The sequence below is a fragment of the Periplaneta americana genome, chromosome 2 (genome assembly GCF_040183065.1).
Source record: "Periplaneta americana isolate PAMFEO1 chromosome 2, P.americana_PAMFEO1_priV1, whole genome shotgun sequence".
NCBI classification, from domain to species: Eukaryota; Metazoa; Arthropoda; class Insecta; order Blattodea; family Blattidae; genus Periplaneta; species Periplaneta americana.
This window is the reverse complement of record NC_091118.1, coordinates 198677111-198701177: the sequence shown is the minus strand read 5'-3', so window position 1 is coordinate 198701177 and position 24067 is coordinate 198677111. Positions and strand designations below refer to the sequence as shown.

Below are 24067 nucleotides of genomic sequence, written 5' to 3'. Positions count from 1 at the left end.
TGTAATGTTTAGAACTTTAGAGAATCAGCATTATTATTAGATACTTGTTAGGACGATGATGATGATGATGATGATGATGATGATGATTTTCAAAGCTACTTTCGATATAATTTCATCATTTTTCATGTAGTAGTTGAAATTATACCGAAAGTAGCTTTGAAAATCAAAGAAAATAAAAGTGATAATGCTTTTTTCTTCCTCTCAAAAATCTGTTTAAATACACGTAGCGGCTTTTGGAGGTGCAGCAACAATAAGAAGTTATTTTGCTTGCTTGTGCAATCTCCTCCAATGCGTTTACGACGTTTTAAAAGTAAGCTAACGATATATTAGTTGCTTTATATAAATCTATGCATTGGTTGAACAGGGTTTTATAAATAATAATAATAATAATAATAATAATAATAATAATAGTATTTTGTAACTTTCATGCTTTTTATTATAAATAAAGGAAATAGATTATAAATTGAGGACTTGCTGTTTTTCTGTATTCAGGATTTCGACATTGCTGGTCAATATGATCCCATGATACCAGATGTAGAATGTGTGAGAGTAGTGAATGAGATTTTAACATCATTACAAATCGGGGACTTCCTCATCAAAGTGAATCATCGACAGCTGCTGGACGGACTGTTCGAGGCATGTGGTGTCCCTTCTGACAAGTTTCGCACGATTTGCTCAGCTGTTGACAAGTTGGACAAGGTAAATTGTTAAAAATTCGTGTTTACTAGGCTATTAAAAAAATGTAATATTTCTGTCTTCTCTTTCCTTTCATGGGTCAGTCCTTGTGTCTTGTTACAGTTTCAGCTCCATTTCAAGATATATTTATTTATTTTTTGTATAATTATCGGCTGAAGATCGTTTCACTCTGTAGAGATGCTCATGCTCCTGTCATTCTGTCGAGGAACAGTGAGAACACAGTCAAAATTAATACAAATAGAGATGCAGCGAAAAGTTACCGCACTATGCAGGGGACATCAGGGAACAGATTGCCCACAATCCCTTGCTCGACTCACCGGTAGATCTAAATTATTAGTTACCTGATGAATGAAGTTAAAAGTGAAAAATTTCGAGGGAAAATTGTTCCAGGGCCAAGTATCGACATTCTTTAAATATACACGTGTTTATAGTGTCATTAACCTTGCTATTTCACACGTTATTTTTACCATATTCAAATTAACGCATATTCTCGATACCCCGTGCACTTTCCCTCCACCCAGAAATATACACGTGAAAACTACAGATGCTCTGCTTATTCGAAATTAAGTAGGCAACATTGCCTGATTTTCCTCCTGCGCGATTCTTAATGTGGTAGCACAGTCTATTAGCTATATACAGTAGAGCATCGATTATCCAAATATTGATCAATCAAAACATCGGATTAATACAAATTATGATAATTTGATGGTGGTGATTTTGCCTTGGACGCAGAATTTATTACTCTTTTAAAATGTAAACTTGGTCTGATACTTGGTTTTACATTGTATTTCCCTTTCAGTCGCCTTGGGAAGAAGTACGGAAAGAAATGGTAGAAGAAAAGGGATTATCACCAGAAGCAGCAGATCGTATTGGTGAATATGTTCGCCTTAGTGGCAAGATGGAGTTAGTAGAGCAGCTGCTGCAGGATCAAGCCCTCGTAGGACGATCGAAGACTGCTCGTGAAGGATTGGAGGCCATGAGTCTGTTTCTAAAGTATTGTGAAATATATGGACTACAGGAACGGGTCAACTTCGATCTGAGTTTGGCTCGAGGCTTGGATTACTATACCGGTGTAATTTATGAAGCTGTTTTGCTTAGTGAGTATTTAATAATTCAGTGTGGGAGTGAGAAATTAAATGGTTGGTTTGAAAATTTCTGTGTATAGTCCGACCATCGGATCTGTGCCCCCGTAAGATATGCGAACTGAACCTTAATTCCTTTTCAGCCTCGGCAATTCATTTCTCCCCCTGTATTCCTATTTCTCTCTTTTCTATCCCTCTCTCTTTCTCTCCCCCACTACTCACAATTTTGAGCCTTCTTGCGGGACAGTTTATTTGCATTTGCAGCCCAGTGTTGTCAACTCAACATGAATACTGTAGCACAGAGTGGCGAAAGAAATATTATTAAGCAAGTAATAGCATTTTGCGTAAGTCAATCAGAGTCATTAGACCTACTTAAACTAAATTATGAATAAGTAATAATTAACCTTACAGTATTATAAGCAATATTCAAGAGACATGACACTTTTTGACGGAAGTTTGGCAACATCCCTATTCGGCAAGGTTCGTGGCCTGCTGTTTGACGTAGTGGGAGAGAAACTGATGGAATAGGGTGAGTAGAGGCATTAACTTTTCCAAGAACGACGACAGCGCTGAAGGGGCATAGATCGGATGGTCCGACAATAACTATATACATAATATATGGAATTTATTTTACATGTTCCTTTTGCTAACTGGTGTTGAAATACGAGTTAGTTCACTGTGGTACAGTATTTTACTATTCATTTAATAATAATGTGATACAATGTTAGTTATACAGCTAGTGTGTCCGGTTTCTACAGTGATGATCTGATCTTGAAAAAAAATGTTTCATAGAAAAGTTACCTAATTTGTTTAGTAGACCAGATTGTCCAAAACATTGTCCATAATCTATTCAAAATATCAGTGCTGCCCCCTATGTTTCATGAACCATTTAAGAGAAACTAAGTTCTAACACTTTCTGTGGGCCACTTTGTATTTATAAAATATTAATAACAAAGTTATGTGAGTTCTTCACAGTATTGGAAGAGTCCTTTAAACAGAACTTTTACAAGTAGGATTTTATGATCTTCGAGATCATCTATGCTATCAGTTAACCATAATTTATAATTTTGGACCATCTAATATTATTCTAGGATTCATTTCACAGTCTTTGTAGATCTCATATGTCGAATCCATTTAAGACACATGGCTTTAATTTTCAAGGTATCAATACTTTAAAACTCCATATCAAATAATAAGTATTATTAAATAATATCAACTTCTGTTTAATTATTTTACGTTTATTACATAACTATTCAGTCACGAATGTAATATAATGCATCTCTAATTCAAGGAACTTAACAACTAATACCGAATTGTAAGTATATTTGAATAACTGTAGAATTAAGAGAGATTTATAACAAATATAAATTACACTTGGGAGGAAATTAAATGCAGAATAAATATGGGAAACGCCTGTTATTATTCGGTTGAGAAGCTTTTATTGTCCACTCTGCTCTCAAAGAAATCTGAAAGTTAGAATTTATAAAACAGTTATATTACTGGTTTGTTCTGCATGGCTGTGAAACTTGGACTCTCACTGTTAGAGAGGAACAGAGGTTAAAGGTGTCTGAAAATAAGGTTTTTAGAAATATATTTGACGCTAAGAGGAATGGAGTTACAGGAGAATGGAGAAAGTTACACAACGCAGAATTGCACACGTTGTATTCTTCACTTGACTTAATTAGGAACATTAAATCCAGACATTTGAGATGGGTGGGGCATGTAGCATGTATGGGCGAATCCAGAAATGCATATAGAGTGTTAGTTGGGATGCCAGAGGGAAAAAGATCTTTGGGAAGACCGAGAATAGATGGAAGGATAATATTAAAATGAATTTAGAGGGAGGTGGGATATGATGATAAAGACTGAATTATTCTTGCTCAGGATAGTGATCGACGGTGGGCCTATGTGAGGGTGGCAATGAACTTCCGTGCTACTTATGAGCTATAAATAAGTAAGTAAAATTAAGAAGGGAAATAGTGATTTGTAATTGTATATGCAATTACTATTTTCTGTAAAAAAGTTCCTCAGATCTTTTCAGTGTCATTTGGAGGTAGTGGTTATGTCATTTGCCTTTTAGCATCTCAGTAGAACTGTCAGGTCCTTCCCACAACTTTTTCATTTATCATATTGAGTGAAGTTGTTCTTGTCCATATCTTTTTTAGTTCTTTGCATAAAGTTCAGTATCATAGTTCAGGATATTTCAACTACGTGTTTTGTCATGCAGACATGTTCCGTTTCTAATCTAAAAGTTTACTGTTTTCTTTTTTCATTATCTCTTTGACTATATTTCATTTAGGCTTTTTGATATTTAATGTAAGTTAGATAACATCTTATAACATTTTTTTTGTAAACTGTATTTTGACTTCATACTTCCTAAAATTTATACAGGCGATACGAAGAATGAACAGGGAGAGAGTGTTGGAGTTGGCAGCATTGCAGGTGGTGGACGCTACGACAACTTGGTGGGGATGTTTGACCCTAAGCACAAGAATGTACCATGTGTTGGTGTGAGCATTGGTGTAGAGCGTGTGTTCTCTGTGATGGAAGCACGCCTCACAAGCAACAACAGTAAGGTGCGGACAACAGAGGTGGAAGTGTATGTTGCGTCTGCACAGAAGAACCTGGTGGAAGACAGGATGCGACTCTGCAGGGAACTTTGGGATGCTGGCATTAAGGTACTGATACAAAACTCTTTCTGATAAAATGGTCATGGTAGAAGTCAGCAACTCATTCATTCACAAGAGCAGGTCCTTCATTGCAAACCCAGCATTCTCCAATATTTCCTTTTTTTCCACCTTCCTCTTAGTCTTCGCATAAAATTCATATCTCTTAAGCCTGTCTATCATCTGACATATTGTTCTGTCCCGAACGTTTCTCCTGTTCAAATTCCTTCCAGTATATCCTTCATTAGTCAGAATCAGCATTATCCTTTCTTCATCTACTCCTAACACAGCTTCATTTCTTATTTTGTCGTTCATTTCACACTCTCCATTCTTCTCCATATCCACATTCCAAACGCTTCATTGTAATGTCTTACATAATGAGGGGTTCGGTAGTAAACCATTCCCTTGTACTGGTAATTGTCCTTTACAGATTGTAACACTGACCAGAGACCCATGGAATATTTCATTTATTTATTTAATACTATATACTTGAGCTACATTAGACATTGCAGCCCGAAAGAGCAGAAGCTCGTGCTCGGGCGCAGTTCAGATCAGTTATACAAAATATATCACAAAATTAAGAGAGCTCATTGAGCACAATAACATTAATAAGTGGTAAAATACATACAGCATGTAATAATAGGGTCTATATACAAATAGAGGAAATGCACTGGCGTGCATGCCGTTCAACATTGCACTGGAAAAGGTTATAAGAGATTCAGAAATACAAACAACGAATACGATTTATTATAAATCAGTACAACTCCTAGCCTATGCAGATGACATCGACATTGTTGCTAGAACAAGAACAGCACTGGAAGATGCATTTAACTCTCTACTGGACGCAGCAAAGAGGATGGGACTACAAGTGAATGAAAAGAAGACCAAGTACATGATATCTAACCCAAATAGAGCTTGTGGTGCAGATGATTTCTTGGAGATTGGAAACTATAAATTTGATCGAGTAACTCATTTTAGTTATTTGGGCTCTATAGTTAGTCAAGATAATGATATGAGTCTTGAAATTGGTAAAAGGATCTTCCTCGCTAATAGATGCTACTATGGTCTAGTGAGACATATTAGATCTAAAATATTGTGACAGCGACGTGAGATTCGAACTCACGACCAGCGTCCCGCAAGAAAGATCGCGCGGGGACAGCGCGCGGCGGAGTAGTGGGGAAAGGGGCCTACACGCGAGGGGAGGCTGCGCGCGCAGCTGCTACTTAACGCAGTGAATGGGAAACGGACCTTCCCGACTCTTCGAGAAGTCCGTCGAAGTGGAGATATCCAGATAATTCTCTACACACCTGTAGAAATTTCTCGCAACTATGATTTTGCTATAAAAGAAGAAGCGCCAGCGAACTCGAGCAGTTTTTCAGTTATTCAGTCAGTGAGTAAGCCAGAGCAAGCAAGCCAGTCAAGCAAACCGGAGTTCGACTCGAGTGTGCGTCCGCATCTGCGTCAGCATCCGAAGGCCTGAGTTCGAGTGCAGTGGACCGCAGTTGGAGGGACCTGAGTTCGAGTGCAGTGGACCGCAGTTGGAGGGACCCGAGTTCGAGTACAATGAACTGTCTCTGAAGGCCTGTGGTTCGAGATACTGTGAACTCGAGTGACTGAGATAGAAGAACTGTGAACTGAGAACTGATAGTTCTGATTTGTAAATAGTGCTTTGTAAATATTAGTTAAGATTAACCGTTCATTGTCGTTCGTACTAGTCCAAGTAAATTGTCATTGTCGTCGGTGGAGTTTTATAACGAATATTGTGTTGAGTGAAAATCCAATTGTTGACGAGAGCGTTTAAGGCGAATTGTAGAAAGGAATTATTGTTGTGGCGAATAAATTACATTGTTGTTACTAATAAAATTCACAATATTAACCCCCCAAAGCAAAATTAGGATATATAAAACCTTGATAAGACCAGTCCTCACTTATGCCTCAGAAGCCTGGACATTGACTAAAAAGGATATACATAGATTAAACATTTTTGAACGGAAGGTTTTAAGGTCGATCTTTGGGCCAGTCAATGTAGATAACGAATGGAGAACCCGGTATAATCATGAATTATATGAACTCTTCAGTGAACCCAATATAACATCTTTTATAAAAATGGGACGCCTGAGGTGGGCTGGTCGTATAATGAGATTAGAGGACTCGAGACCAGCCATCAGAGTCCTCCGATATGAACCAGGGGGAAGTAGACGAAGAGGAAGACCAAAGGTCAGATGGGAGGATGGCATCAGGGAGGATGCCAGAACTATTGGAGTTAAAAACTGGATGAGTGTTGCTAGAAATAGGGATGAATGGCGGAAACTCCTATGGACAGCCAGGACCCATGATGGGTTGTTGAGCTAAGGATGATGATGATATACAAATAGAAAATACAAAAGTACATGAATATTAGAGTATCAAAGTATGCCTTAGTAATTTGGTTTCCCATTTTAAATCATGTAGTAATCAAATTGAAAAAATTAAAAAGCGATTCTCAAGATATGTTTATTTAAAAAAAAATATTATTTGGCCTTCCATAACAAAATTTCGTACAACAGTCTATTTGCTGAATTAAATTTAATGACTCTTGTCTGTCGTAGATACTTGCTGAGCAACTTTTATTTTATAAGATATTCAACAGTCTACTGAATAATAGCGAAATATTGTCATAAATTAAGCTTAATGCCAGAACATCACATTTAAGAAATCGTCAATTGTTACATTACAAAAACCCAAACACTTCAGCACATAAAAACTCACCAGTGTTCAAAATTCAATGAAATATGTAGAACATGAGATCTAGATTACAGCATTTCTTACATGAAATATAAATATTTTCTTATTAATATACTGAAGTTAGTTGATTTTAAATGGCATTTATATCTGTTATTTTGTAATTGCCATTTATAACTACAGTTTACATATTTTAGTTATGATATCTGTATTTTTCATTTTTTTTTTTCATTTATATCTATATCTGTGTCTTTTATTTACGTGTGTATTTGTTTTTATCTTTTTCATTTCTATTTATATCTGTATCTTGCATTTGCATCTGTTTTTATCTCTTTTTTTACATGTTATCTCCATTTTTTTTTAATCAATCAATCTTCTTAATGTTGCTGTTTGCTGCCAACATAAAGTCCACTATAGTCCACTCCCTAGTGGGTACTCATCTTGTTGTGGTGAGGGGGCTTAAACTTGTTGTTTAAGCTAACAAGTAACAAATCAATCTTCTTAATGTATCCAGCTGTTTGCTGACAACATAAAGTGCACTATAGTCCACTGTAGTCTATTCAGTAAAACAAGTAACAAAGCTGCATTAACACAAACGCAGTCCCACTATATTTTTCACTGCTTATGATATATGGAGTTCCTCACTGTAAAATTCTCCGGAGGTAAAATAGTCCCTCAATCGGATCTCCGGGTAGGGACTGCACTGAGAGTTGCCAAGAATCGCACTAAAGTACTTATTTTGAACACCAAAAGTCACACCGTCCATTTTTTTATCTTATGTTATGTACTGTCTATTGTAATTGGGGCTTTGCTCTGTTATGGACATTAATAAATAAAATGTTACAGTACTGTATTTACAATAAGTACTCAGGGACGAAATTCATGATGATGATGATGATGACGATGACGACGACGACGACTTTCGTCCTGAGTACTTATTGGAAATACAGTACCGTACTGTAACATTTATTAATGTCTATAACAATTTTTTTTTTGTTACATACAATATGAGCTATTTGCTCTGAAAATCTGCAGCATTATTTCACTTTCACTCCATACATGTGTCTGTGCGTACGTGCGTTCGTATGAACACACTCACTTGTAGCCATTGTGATTACTTATATTAAATTTCATATTTTGCTTCTATACTAAAAGCCCCATGTATGGTGGGTCCCTATCACCACGGCATGGCGCGTCCTCAGGTTGCGGATAGAGGAGACGGCCTCCAGATATGGAGGGTAGCTGCGAATATATTGAATAAGCAGTCGTGGACAGCCGATAAGGGGTGGTCCTCCAGCTTGGGGGTTGGGCGAAGGGCTAACAACCCATCACCGTAAAAAACAGCTTGTTACGAATTCCTACAGTAAGCCTCGGAATAGGACTGATTCTCTGGCACGACCACAGCAAAGGAATAAGGTTTTGAGATTTGGCACTTGGAACGTAACTAGTCTTTATAGAACAGGAGGGGTAACATTAGTAGCAAAAGAACTAGCTAGATATAGAATAGACTTTGTGGGAGTACAAGAGGTTAGGTTAGATGGGAATGGCATATCACAAATAGGAGATTACTTGTTGTATTATGGGGAAGGAAACAATAATCACCAATTAGGAACAGGATTCTTTGTACATAAAAGAATAAAATCAGCAGTAAAAAAGGTCGAATTTATCAGTGACAGGTTATCATATTTAGTACTTAAGGGTAGATGGTGCGACATCATAGTTATAAATGCTCACGCCCCTACAGAAGAGAAAGACGACTATATAAAGGATAGCTTCTATGAGGAATTGGAACATACTTTTGATCAGTTCCCTAGATATCATATGAAAATTTTATTGGGGGATTTCAACGCTAAAGTAGGACGGGAGGATATTTTTAGACCAACTATTGGAAAAGAGAGCCTACACGCAATTAGTAGTGACAATGGAGTTAGATTAGTCAACTTTGCCACATCGAAAAATTTAATTGTCAAAAGTACAACATTCCCCCATAAGGATATACATAAATATACTTGGACTTCTCCAGATGGATTGACACACAACCAAATAGATCACGTCTTGATAGATAAACGGAGACATACTAGTATAGTAGATATTCGAACTTTCAGAGGTGCAGACTGTAATTCTGACCATTATTTGGTGATTGGAGAATTAAGAGAAAGATTATCAGTAGCCAAGCGAGTAGAGCAACAAGTTAATATTACTAAATTCAATATTTTGAAATTAAAGGACGAGGAAGCTAAGCAAAATTATCAGGTCGAAATTTCGAATAGGTTTGCCACTTTAGAAAGTTCCGACGAACTTGAGAAAGAATTAGATGTTAATAGCGTGTGGGAAAATATCAGAGATAGTATCAAAATTGCAGCTGAGCAGAGCATAGGTTATTATGAAACTAAGAAAAAGAAACCGTGGTTTGATGAAGATTGTTGCATGGTAGTAGAAAGAAGGAAACAGGCAAAATTGAAATTCTTACAGGATCCAGTTGAGGAGAATAGAGATAATTATTTCAATGAAAGACGGGAAGCAAGTCGTACACTTAGGAATAAAAAGAGAGGTTACTTGAAGGAAAAACTGAATGAGGTAGAAACAAATAGTAAGAATAAAAACATTCGAGATTTATATAAGGGTATAAAGGAATTTAAGAACGGATATCAGTCAAGGGTAAACGTGATCAAGGATGAGAATGGTGACTTGCTTGCAGACTCTTCATCAATCCTAAACAGATGGAAAAACTATTTTGCGCAACTACTAAATGTCCATAGGCCAAATAGAAATGATCGGGACGATATTGAAATACAAACTGCTGAGCCATTTATACCCGAACCCACGATTTCAGAAGTCGAAATTGCGATAGAAAATCTGAAAATGTACAAGTCTCCAGGTATCGATCAAATTCCAGCAGAGTTAATACAAGAGGGTGGAAGTGCATTATATAGCGAAATTTATAAACTTGTACTTGCTATTTGGGAAAAGGAAATTGTACCAGAACAATGGAAGGAGTCCATAATTGTACCTATTTTTAAAAAGGGGGACAAAACGAACTGTGGTAACTTTCGAGGAATATCACTTTTGTTGACGTCGTACAAAATTTTGTCCAATATTCTTTTGAGGAGATTAACTCCGTACGTAGATGAAATTATTGGGGATCATCAGTGCGGTTTTCGGCGTAATAGATCGACTATTGATCAGATTTTTTGTATTCGGCAGATAATGGAGAAAAAATGGGAGTATAAGGGTACAGTACATCAGTTATTCATAGATTTCAAAAAGGCATATGACTCGGTTAAGAGGGAAGTATTATATGATATTCTTATTGAATTTGGTATTCCCAAGAAACTAGTTCGATTAATTAAAATGTGTCTCAGTGAAACATACAGCAGAGTCCGTATAGGTCAGTTTCTATCTGATCCTTTTCCAATTCACTGCGGGCTAAAGCAGGGAGATGCACTATCACCTTTACTTTTTAACTTCGCTTTAGAATATGCCATTAGGAAAGTTCAGGATAACAGGCAGGGTTTGGAATTGAACGGGCTACATCAGCTTCTTGTCTATGCAGATGACGTGAATATGTTAGGAGAAAATACACAAACGGTTAGGGAAAACACGGAAATTTTACTTGAAGCAAGTAAAGCGATCGGTTTGGAAGTAAATCCCGAAAAGACAAAGTATATGATTATGTCTCGTGACGGGAATATTGTACGAAATGGAAATATAAATATTGGAGATTTATCCTTCGAAGAGGTGGAAAAATTCAAATATCTTGGAGCAACAGTAACAAATGTAAATGACACTCGGGAGGAAATTAAACGCAGAATAAATATGGGAAATGCCTGTTATTATTCGGTTGAGAAGCTCTTATCATCCAGTCTGCTGTCCAAAAATCTGAAAGTTAGAATTTATAAAACAGTTATATTACCGGTTGTTCTATATGGCTGTGAAACTTGGACTCTCACTCTGAGAGAGGAACATAGGTTAAGGGTGTTTGAGAATAAGGTGCTTAGGAAAATATTTGGGGCTAAGCGGGATGAAGTTACAGGAGAATGGAGAAAGTTACACAACACAGAACTGCACGCATTGTATTCTTCACCTGACATAATTAGGAACTTGAAATCCAGACGTTTGAGATGGGCAGGGCATGTAGCACGTATGGGCGAATCCAGAAATGCATATAGAGTGTTAGTTGGGAGACCGGAGGGAAAAAGACCTTTAGGGAGGCCGAGACGTAGATGGGAGGATAATATTAAAATGGATTTGAGGGAGGTGGGGTATGATGATAGAGACTGGATTAATCTTGCACAGGATAGGGACCGCTGGCGGGCTTATGTGAGGGCGGCAATGAACCTTCGGGTTCCTTAAAAGCCATTTGTAAGTAAGTATACTAAAAGCCAGGTTATGAACCGACTGAACAGGAAGTAGTTGGCAGGGCGAGAGGAAAGTGCGGGTTAGAGGGGTAGCCTGTGGAGCGATGACACGTTGAGTATGGCGGGGCGGAAGGGGGGAAGGAGAACGGAGCTTTTCATTGGACCTTACGTGAAAATGTCATCTGCTAACGAAAATCTGGCAACGGAATCACGGAGACAGTGTAGCCAAACTTCCCAGTTCATTTGCAGTACCACGTGCATTACGAGTCGCATTTCGTACCAGCGTCATTAGCTCGTGCTTTCTTAAAAACTGCGACGGTCGTCGTTGTCGTCGTCGTCGTTGTCCACGACGCCTTTCCTTGCCCTCGGCTGCCAGCTCCTTCGTGTATGGAAAGTATCTCAAGGAGGCACGTTGATGTCAATAATTAAAGATGTACACTAATTAATTTGGGCGCCAGCCTCCTCGAGATTACTCCGGTAGAGTATGAGATTTTCCCAGGTCAGCTGCAAAATGGTTGGGATATGGGGTTTGGGAGACGTGCTCATAGACTGAAATGATGTAGGCACACACTAGAAGTTGTTGGTAAGAACTATGAGAACGTTTATTATTATTAAGTGTTTGTTTCAGATTAGCAGAAATGTGCGTCCAAGTGTATAATATACTGCTCTCACTTCCTACAAGTTGGTAGACTAATTTCTGAGTTCACGTAATTATCTGTTTTGTACTATAAAATACCGGTAATATAACGGAGAGTTGATAACGTGATGACCACTTATTCCTAATGTAATAATAATGACGAGAAAAGAATTCAGACTTATAAGAATGATACAACACACGACTTCTTACTAAACCCACTAAAAAAAAATTCTAAGTCCGTAAATTGTTATCCTTCCGAGTTAGGTCTGCCGAGAATATGTGGAGTGTGTCCTCTCCGCACGCTTTGTATATGCCTTCTGTCTATCTGCAAATCTACCCTCTACGTGCAACCACCAAACATACAATTTCGCCCTCCTATCTATAAATCACGTGTCTCTATTAAGAATCCTGATTGGCCATGATTACTCTTACGTCACTTAAGACGCGCTCTTCAAAAATTGTTCGTTAACTAGATCCTCCCCTTACTTCCGGTGTTCTGACAATTCTCTGACATATACCAGATCATCTCTTTTTCGAACCTGGCTTGGCGTCATCTTGCTGACCACCCGCAGGCAAAGTCCACACATTCCCTCATCGGTCAACTCCACGCCTGGACACATGTTTCCTGTCCGCGTAGCGTCGCTTCAGCCTTCCTGCCCACCTGTTACTTCCGCCTCACATTCTGGACCTTTCTTACACGTCAACACTTCCTATCCATATAAAAATATTAACACGAAATACTAATCTGATGAAAACCTCCTTATCCTATACGAGGAACCGTCTCAAAACAGTAATTTTAATTACTAATATTGTTGATAGTGTTATCGAGAATTATAGACAGTAGTTATTTTAAACATATCGGTGACAAATGCTGAACACGCTTTGATTCTCGCGCCACTATGTGGCAATAGAGCTCAGAAAGAGAGCAGCAGAATGTTGCTTCCGGTTTAATCGGTTCATAACCTGGCTTTTAGTATAGTTGTAATACCTTGACATCATGTGTGCCCATATTACTCGCATTTGATGTTGCTGAATTTATTGTTGCAGGCTGAACATTCATACAAACGCAATCCCAAGCTTCTTGCTCAGCTGCAGCATTGTGAAGAAATGGGTATTCCATTTGCAGCGATACTGGGTGAATCAGAATTGGCAAAAGGTATTGTGAAGCTGCGTCGAGTGTCAACAAGAGAAGAAATTGAGGTGCAGAGGAACAATGTAGCGCAGGCTGTACGCGACCTGTTGGCAAAATCAAGTGAACAGAGTTGAGTGCATAGTAATATCTCATTAATCGAACAACCTCAGTTTGAAGAGCTCTTGCAGTATTACGTTTGAATTATGCAGTCTCTTCTCCTTGTACCATAATTGTCACAACATCTATTCCCCTGCACTTCTTACTAAAAAGTGGAGGTAAACAAAGCTCATGTATTCTTTTGCAGGGACACTTTCTGTTGGTCTGATGTGGTTAATTTTTCTTGGAAATCTTCTCAAGCTTTAAAATTTGCTGAAACTGAAACACCAGTAAATTCATTTGTAATTATCTTTATATCATCATTCTCAGCAAACTTACAAACATGTTTAGTATAAATCTTTTCTCATCATGTTACGTGGATTCGGTCCTAAAATATTAAAATCCTACAAATTGTAACCTATCTTTCTGAAAATTTTACTAGGCACTTGTAATTGTATTAATATATTAATAACCAAATTTCAGCTTTCTATCATAATTATTACTCATGTTATTGACATTTTAGTATTTATTTTACAGCAGCTTAAAAATGTTAAAAACATAAAATTACTTAGTCAAACGTTAAAAAGTGTTAAAATTTTAAAAAAAAGTGGTGTATACCTTTGACAGACAGCCCGTTTCGACGTGATGTCACGTCTTCCACAGTGTCTCCTGAACTACTGTGTTAAAGTGTTAACGTGAACTTTAATCAATAGATTAAAAATGCTCCAACAATCACAAATTTTGGTTTTGTACTTTAAAATTATTATACAAATTACCTTACTAATGTTTATATATATCAAACACCTGCATAAAATTGGAATATATCAGTCCCCTAACTGCCCATTGTGCAACTCAAACCAAGAAATGGATTCGGAACACCTCAAAATCTGTGTTTCAGTGGCCGACTATGATAATATCTTTGAAAAATATTGGAGTGCAAGAGGTCAAATGACTTTATTGTCAAACGCCTGGCATTAGAAAACAACAACAACATATATCAAAGTTACTATAGTCCCGTCGCTCTAATTTCCGGCAGCCAATCGCGTGCAGGTCGGCTACATTTAAACGTGTGCGTCTTGTGATTCGCTGAGGAAGACGTTATTCATTTCTTAAGGCTCGATAAATACTTAATATAATCGCCCGCCATTTTGGCTCTTTCGTTGGAGTTCGCAGAAAGCACACGAAGACGTTATTTGCCGCTCAATTATTTGCTAAATTACAGTGCGTTTGATTTATTATCATAGGAGCTAAGACATGACAATGTTTAGCGGTGTGGCAAATAGATTCCTCGTATGGTAGCTTGGCAACGCAAGAACAAAAATGGCGAACGATACTACCTACCTAGACTTTATAGAGCCTTCACTTCCTAAGACGTAAGCAAAGAGGAGGAGTCACACCGGGAATAACAGTGTCGCGACTATAGTGCACATTTGATACATTTTTTTTTGTCACTAAAATTTTTTTCTCACATAAAGGACGCATCCCAGTTTTTTTAGAGTGAATAGAAGCGAAGTCTCTGGCACAGTACAGTATCTATTCTTTAAAACTAACCAACCAAATTTTGAAATAACGAAAGACATTGAAGTAACTTTTAATTTCTGAGGCTATTCCTTCCGGATTAATGAGGTATACTATGACATTATAGCTATGAAATCTCATTGACAATTTTTGTCAAGAACATTGGCTATGAATAAGTGAGCTGGCACAGCAGAAGTTCATGTGAGGCAATTCAAAGAGGATTTCCATTGTAGTTCCTTAAAACAGACCACTTCTGTTTCATCAGCCATCATGATTGAGAGTGTAGATTTCCCAGGAAGAAGGTTCTGTGTGTGGAGTCTGACTTCTTTATACGTTGTCAATTTCTCTGCTGTGTCTTAGTGATTACCTTCTGAATATAACGAATTTAATGTTCTGCAAGATGTTTCATTGTCAAGTGTGAACGAATTGTGCTCCATTAGAAAGGAACTCCTTCATTAGTAATGTGTGGGGGGTAAGTTTATTTATTCTCATATTTCAACTTTTTAATGTTGGCATCTCGTATGTTATGGAGAAAGCAAAAATAATGATACCACAGTCTACTATATACAGTCGCGAAGCTCAATATGTAGTAAAAATGCAAACATGGGTAGTTGCCCACCACTACGATCGCTACTATCGCCTCATCATCACAGATCTCTCCTAGCAGACGACAAAATATGTTACACTTTCGTTGTCGGGTTCTTTTGGAAAAATTAACACTTTCCTTCCATTATTGAAATATTAAATGGATAAAGTTCATTTATTATTTTAATGAAGTATATTAAATTCCGCCATAAACTCGAAGATGCCTGTAAGAAATAGGTTAATATTTTTGTTTGTGCAAAACGAACTGAAATTTACTATAATCGCTTCACTCATTCAAGATTATAGCGATAATGAACTATGAAACCAATAAATATTAATTTGCATTTCCCTTTACAACAATAATATAATAACAATAATACTGTAATGGGAATATGAATTAATGGGAGTAACTTACGTGTACCAGTACTTGTAGTAGTTAACAAAGTGGGATGAGGTTAAGCAATAATAATCACACCAGAATTGGAAATAAAACGTGATCAATAAATTTTATTGTAACAGACTTACTTTTTCTACGTCTCTAGTAAAGTAACAAATAAAAATAGCAACAAAATTAACAGCTATAATTAAAAACATATCCTTTGAAAAAAAAAAGTAGGCCTAAGTTGTCTGAAAATGTACAATTATTCAAGGAATCAGCTGATACAGACGTAGAATTAATGCAAAGCTTTTGTTTCTCAGCTGCAGGTAATAACAGAACAGATTCCATATTAATTTATTTTTGTTTTCATTCATAAATTGTGTTTTTTTCGAAATGAAGAGAGCAAAACTTCATATTATTATAAAGATATGCTTCATTCTTTGTCATTAGATCTTCCCTCCTGCTGTTTATAAACCACTTTTTGCATCTAGAAGTAAAATAAGAAATAGATGTTAGGATTTTTCTTCACAAGCATCAATGCGAAATACGCAACGACCTAGCACTCGATGGAAATACGACACAGTCGACTCTAAATCCAAAGTCGACAGTGGACAGTCTATTGTTTCTAGTTGCTAACCTCTTGGAGCGCTTCATCGCGAGATTTGCAAAAAATCAGCTCAAGCTTCGCGACTGTATATAGTAAACTGTGATGATACTGATCATAATTTTCTTTCCTCTTGTTAACAGGTCAAAGTATTCAGATAAATGTTTTTATACAAGACAGTTTATTTAATTATTTCATATACCTTTCCACTAGTTTCATATAATTATAATAGTAATATAATAATAATAATAATAATGCTACGAAAATTTAAATAAGAAAGAAACGAAGGAATTGCTAATCATACAACATTTGAAATTCTTGCTGTACTGAATTTCAGACAAAGATGTTGAGGAAAATAAACACTTAGAAAACAACATAAACACTTCATGTGAATTGTATTACACTCATGGTGTTTAATGTAACTTGTCATTTTATTGCAGTGCACGAATTCTTCACGTGTGTTTGGTACAGTCTGTTAACACGGAAATTAATTTTAGTTAGAATGAAGACAGGCATTGGAATCTATAAAGGAATCCTTTTTTTTTTAGATTCCTTATTGATTAGTCTGATTTTTCCACACACAAATGATGCAGAGGTAAATAAACACTTTATATCACACAATAATTATTCTTTGTGTAAGTAAACATTGAATATCTGAAAGTGTATGAATAATTTGTATATTATTCCTTAATTTCTTCTCCTATGTTGCCATTACATGGAATTAAAATAATGTACGTTACAAACAACCATTAAATTTGTCACTGCCACCGACTTATTTAGGATATGATTTTGGACAGAGACTATTTATTTCTCTCCATAAGCTTACGTATTAGGCCTATATCAACATTTTACCATTATTTTAACTCTTATAATTTATTATATTCCTATAAAATTCTCTTTTATTACTTCCATAAAATAATCATATGTAAGCTGTATATTATTTTTGTAAATTTTAAAGTATCCAAGTAGATATACTCCTATTTAAGAATCTGTGAGTTGAGATAGAATGGTAGTTTCATACTTTTGAATGTAATTTTAAGTTTACTGGATGAAATTAACACTCTGCATATCTAAGGCCCACATTTTCACCATGTAGTGGCTGTATTTTTGATCTGTCAGAACTGTATGTTAGATTGTAACCTACTGCCTTCATCTTCAGAGGCAGTAACTTTAATGTCTGTTATATGAGGCTATCAAGTGCAAAACTCGCCTTATCCAAACTTAAAAAAAAATGAGTTACATATGGGATGTACATCTTGAAGCTCTCTATCTACTGATATAGTCGGTTTGTGCAAAACTTCTCTAATTCCTCTTCCATAGAGCTCAGAAAACTACTATCAAATGCAAAACTGTCCATATCCATAACGGTTTTGCCTGTTTTCTGACAAATCATTTTACCTGGATGAGGCGAGTTTTGCATTTGATAGCCTCATATGTTAAATTAATTTATGTTTCTTTTAGTTCAGTGATTCTCAAATTTCTAAGTTCTGTAGAACAGTGTCCTCCCAATTCACACCATCATGGACCCTTTCCACCCATGTGCTTAAGTGTTATTCTTCTCCCTCTTTCTTTCAAGTGCAATAATTTCTGGACATCGTTAGGACATTTTTACTTGTTAAATTTTATCATTATTTTGGAATATAATCTTACTACTTTTAGTTCATTTTTATAAATATATATATTTGAGTAAATCTCTCGTCCTCAGTCTGGTTATTTTTATTGCCAAAAGTAAGGTGTGGACAAGATGAAACACCACCACTCTACCAAAAGTCTAGCGGCATCTACATACTATAGGAGTAGCCTGTCTCCCGCCAGACTGTGATTGTAATTTGCAGTAATATAAACTCAGATAAAAGAGCTTACCTTATTGTTGTAAATGCTGGAAATTATGATCTTGTGCATAACTGCCACAGTGGTCTAGTGGCTAGAGCGCTGGACTTACAATTCTGTGATCCTGATTTCGATCCCAGCATACTCCTGATTTGTAACTTGTGTTGGGCAAGCCAGTAGTCCAGGCAGTAGCGTAATGTTAATATAAGCTAAAAAGCTCAGCTTCCCCAGTTAATAATAATTTTATAACAAACCTGCAGTTTATGAACAAAATTATTTATTAATTTTAATACAATTTATATTTAGGTGTTAAATATTGTGATGCGGCAGCTCAGGATGATTTGTGATGCAGTAGTAAACATGAAGCCTGCACACACCAGCTTTCAATCCTCTCATTATTCTGTGTAACCCACCCCGCAGATTTTCCATCTCTTTCTAACAAAACTACCCTGGTCGAAAGGCTCGCAAGAAGCTAGCTTTAACATTGAAAAGAATTTAGTTTCTGAGTTATCCCTTTCGTGAGTTGTGTTTAGTTGAAGTGTAGTGTCCACTGTGGCTGATATAATAAATAATGAGTGAAATAACAGTTGCTGGCACTATTTACTTGAATTTTTAGGATAATTCCATTATCAAGACTGACTTATGAACAAAAGTGTAATTTAAAAAGAAACGACCGACTCCCTTGCTGTCAATGAAGGACACAACCAAGACATACGCATAATTTACTACGTACTATTTGAGGTGATGCCTTATTGGTGTTACTTACGAGGTTCCAACCAATCTTCGGACTGCTGACTTGACATTGATTACTATTTATTTTAAGACTATATTTTTGCAATACGTTTTCTCATGTGTACATGGACGACAATTTGAGTTAGCTTCCCCTGCTCAAAATTTTATGCTACGCCACTGAGTCCAGGTAACATAGGGATTATCTTCAGGACCTCCGGTTCTCCTGTGGCATCCCAATAAATCTCCACCATTATCATCTCATAGTGTGTGTAATGTAGACCAGCCTTCTTTGGCGCACCCTGGGCAACGACTCTCGGTAAATTGATCTACATAACTGGCTTGACGTGAATGAATGACGAAAAGTCTAGTACTCGTCATTTGTAAAGAAAAAAAATCTTGTGCATTCAAACATGCTTCACATCTCTTGAGCACATTCTCGAACACTTTCTGTAGTTCATTTTGATTTTTCTTCCATATTTCTTGTCAGATGTTTTCCTTTATCATAGCTGTGTTATCCAGCAGCAAAATCTCTATACAGGTTTTGAACAGTTTTAACTTAAGCAATTTAGTGGTGTGTTAAACTGAGGTTTTAGATACATCTACTTGCTAAGCTAATCTATTCACCTAAGGTTTCTTATTTTGAACTGAGCTTGTCCTGGTTAAATTTTTTTATGGCACAAGGAAATCTGGGAATTGGCGATGGAACTTTCGGCGACACTTTCTCCATGAAGATTTTTTTTCGTGAAAGTATTGGAAATAAAAATGCGTTTTTCCACAGCTGAGGAGTGAAAACGCAATCTATTTCTAGGGTAAACAGAGCCATAAAATCCTAGAGCAGGTCAGACTGAGCCACTGTGGCATTTCATTTTGTCCACTCTATGGAACAACATAGTATCATTTGAATTGCTAATGTTCACAGACCGTTGTTTGAGAATTACTGTTTTAGTCTGTTAAAAGTAATTTTAAGTCTTGTAAAGTGTTGTAATGTAAAAATTCATTATTTATTTGGTAGAGTTAATAATATCATAGACGATGATTGCTGTGAACAACTATGGTATAGAGTAGTTGTACTGACCTTCAGAGTAATTTCTTCTGCAACAGTGCACTTATCAGCATGTACAATTTCTAGTTGTGTTGAATGTCGTGAATCTTATTTTCATTCTTTTTATGGACAAACTGGTATGCTTATTACCAGACTTTCATAAAATGCGTGCCACTTAAAATTGCCATGGCTTTTTTGGCATAATGACAGGCGAGTTCGAAAGGGAAACAACTTAAAATTTTAAGTTCTGATAAAACTACATTTTTAAGCTCCATTCCGATGTAAGAAATCTAATTAACACACACTAATTAAAAACTTAGAGAATATATAAAAACATCATTAACAAAATTTGGAGTAATTTCAGTGATCCTTGGATTTTTTACAGCAACATGAAGCTTTAAAATGCAAGTTTATCAAAACTTTAAATTTTGAGTTGTTTCCTTTTGTAGTGGCCCGCTGTAAATATTACTGAATCGTCAAATAGTTTTCAGAGTCTTGGTTACCATCCTCCCTTACATTTTACAAAATATAATACTTCCATTGTGTCCAAATGCTCATTTGATTGCCTTGGCCACTATCACCACAGTCTACTATATACAGTCACGAAGCTTGGGATGATTTTTTGCATTTCTCGCGATAGTTGCTAGCCGCTTGGAGCGCTGTGAGTACTAGGAACAATAGACTGTGTCATTACCATCGTGATCTAATACAGACCGTAAGGCAGACTATGTGACTGGCTTAACCCAATCACGAGGTGCGGCGTTTCAACCATATAAATTAATTGGAATGCATAAAGAGTAACATATTTTTCTCTAAAATGTAGTGTAATTGAGGACCGTTTTTGCAAAACTTGCTAACTGCAAAATTGAGATTTTGATGGATTCATTAACATAAGGCATGCCTCTATGTGATGTTCAAAGCGTCTTGGTAAAATTGGGTTATTTCTCTTCATTGTAGTGTGTCAAAGTGTGATCGTTTTTTCAAAACTTGCTTTCTGCTATAAGTAAGACATACAGCAAAACTTGCTTACTATAGTGTTTTGTCTCTCCTGTAAAATTTAGTTTTTTCAGTTAGCAAGTTTTGCAAAAATGGTCCTCAATTGCATTAATAAAATTTAAAACAATGATTAGGAGACACTTCAGACATAATTCCTTGCGAGTTAAGGTGTAATGTTATTTTTGGTGTGAAAATTACGTTGTTCATATGTGTAATACCTGCCTTTATTTCGATTAAATATTGCGAAATTCTTGTACATTCATTTATGCACGATTCAATAATTTTCAGTTGCACCGCACGGATATTTAGATATGTTGAACTTATAGGTTATGTTTACTGTACCAGTTGCCCCTTTCTGTATAATTTTAGTGGTCTCCAATTTCCTGCCACTACATATGTATTTTATGTCATATGGAAATTATAGGTTATGTTTATTATATTTAACTTATATTCCTATATTCGCAATTATACAATATAATTAAACATAATGTCATGTATGACACCCGTCACATTCTATTTGTCTGTATTTTAATACTACAATTGAGTACTGAATTATTGTATTTATCTACTACAAGAGACGAAGTAACACAATCGTATGTACACTAATTTCATAGGTGTGGTATGGTAAATTTTCTGTCTACAATTAAGGAAGGTAGATGTGTTAAATTAAAATCACAATATAAATTCGTTTTTATTGAACCTCAAAATAGCTTCCATTCGAAACTTAAAATGTTGATGCAAACAGATTGTTAACACGTAAAATTCTCTTCACATTAAAATAACACAGTTTTGTAATTATGTCTGTTGTGAAAAGTTGTGTAAACTGTGAAATGTTCGTCGGTTGTAATAACTGTAAATGGCTAAAATGCAATAATTTGAATAATAATATGGGACAAGGAGATGTTTGTGATACTATAAATATTGTAAGAAAAAGAGGTCAGAGTTATCCTTCTTCTGAAAGATCCAGGAAGGTGAGTTTATAAAATATAATATATGCCTTATGAAAATATTACATAAACTTAATGTATTTCATATTTCAATAGTGGAAGGAAGGCGTTATTTTTTCAAAAGAATAAGATATCGAAAGTACAATACATTTTATCGTCTGCTGGGGAAAGGGTCTGTGATGAGGCGATAGTAGCGATCCTGGTGGTTAGCAACTATCTATGGATGCATATTTCAACTGTCTGTGTTTGCATATTTAGTAAGTATTGAGCTTCATGACTATATACTAGACTGTGATATCACGGTAAGGGTAATGTTCACACATTTGTGCTCGCAGACACTTTTTTTATCACCATATAGTGTATCAGTGATACTTTACACATACAGTGCTTTCTGGGACAGAATGCACTGCATGGCTGCTGGTCCATGAATTATTGACTCTACAATGTATTGTAGCTTCTTTTTTGTATCTAGGATTTGACAGCTTGGTAAATTTTATATCTACACTGCTTCCCCTTAACATCTGAGACGAAAATTATATGTGGTCTGTTTTGAAACATTGTCCTGCAGAACTGAAGCTTAGCCATGAGGCACACAGGAAGCTGTGTGGTTTCAGAAGGCTTTGGCGGCCCTTAAAGGGACAATGTTAAGAGTTAGTGATATTGTGACCAGTCTTGAAAGTATTATCACTCAGTTGAATCATCTGGGATCAACATATTGTATAGCGTAATAATTGAATATGTGTACAAGAACATGGTAGAAAATAAAGACACTAAAGAATAAATGTGTTTTTCTTAATATTCCTACTTCAATGCCTGTTATCTTACAAGAAATTAATATTATGGTTGTGTTGGGTCTCTCTAACTCTAGAATCAATCGCATTTTCTCAATGTTCCAAGTAATTGTTTTCATTCTGTGGGTATGGAATCATCATGTTTATTATGTGTTGTTTTTTTGTAACTTCTCTGTATGAGAGAAATACATTTTTCAAATTGTGATAAATGACTTGTCAGTGTCAGGTAAACTATAATAGTGATAATTTAAAATGGTCTATAATTTTGCTTGTCCATTGTTGGGTAAGAAGATCTCTACTCAAAGTTCAGCTATAAAATGCACTAAGTTGTGTGAACTATGCTGTAGTGCTGTTATATTTTTAATAGAAATGCATTCCACTGTTAACCCTCGATCCATCTTTCCCCGTATTTTATTCCTTACTCTTCCATTTCCTCCCAATTAACCATAAATATTAATGAAAGACGTAAATTTGAACACCCTTAAATGATTGCTGTTAGTTTCAGAATTACGTACGGTATTAAATTTATGGATTTTATAAGAAACTGAAGCATAGTGGGTACTGGTAACATGTTCATCCTATAGGAACATGTATACACCTGGAAACATTTTCCGTCAGTTATGCATCGACTAGATATTAGGATGATAATAAAATAAACAGGGGAAGGTTTAGAAGGGTGTCAAGTCATTAATCACAGGTGCCACATTAATAGCAATTGTAATTTTTCGTGCCCTTTATTTGTTTTTCTCAATTTAATTATCTGTGTTTACATATGTACCTATATATATATATATATATATATATATATATATATATATATATATATATATATATATATATATATATTTTTTTTTTGGAGGATATACTGAGTCCATAAGGGCTACTCTCAATGGGGGGCAGTTTGTAATTCATTCATTCATTCATTCATTCATTCATTCATTCATAAAATAACCCAGTAGACCTATATCCAATCTCTAATTGAACCTCAGATCCTAATACGAAGACGTAAGTCATTCAATGGTAGAATCTGAAAAGCCTTAATTCTTTGTTTTGATTTCTGAAATAATTATTGTGAATGTGTTTATATGGTCACGACATTGTGATTGTATTCCAAATATCCCATACGTTAAAAAATAAAATAAAATAAAACCCGCGATATAAAACATCCATTTTGTTACGTCATTAATACTCGTGACTTACTGGATTCATTCATCGATTTTAATGAATTAATCGATTATTGTAGCGGGACATATTT

At 35.9% G+C, this 24067-nt stretch overlaps 1 protein-coding gene across 4 annotated transcripts in view; it reads left to right on the top strand.

Moving 5' to 3' along the window:
* Positions 1 to 22803, top strand: part of HisRS (histidine--tRNA ligase) — a 36763-nt gene extending 13960 nt beyond the window's left edge. For all 4 annotated transcript variants that reach the window (XM_069819324.1, XM_069819326.1, XM_069819327.1 and 1 more), the window contains 4 exons: positions 493 to 699; positions 1496 to 1793; positions 4170 to 4456; positions 13208 to 22803. In XM_069819324.1, the coding sequence (XP_069675425.1) occupies positions 493 to 699; positions 1496 to 1793; positions 4170 to 4456; positions 13208 to 13426 (1011 nt within the window). In that variant the 3' untranslated portion in view covers positions 13427 to 22803. The remainder of the gene's footprint in view (positions 1 to 492; positions 700 to 1495; positions 1794 to 4169; positions 4457 to 13207) is intronic.
* Positions 22804 to 24067: the final 1264 nt, after the last annotated feature.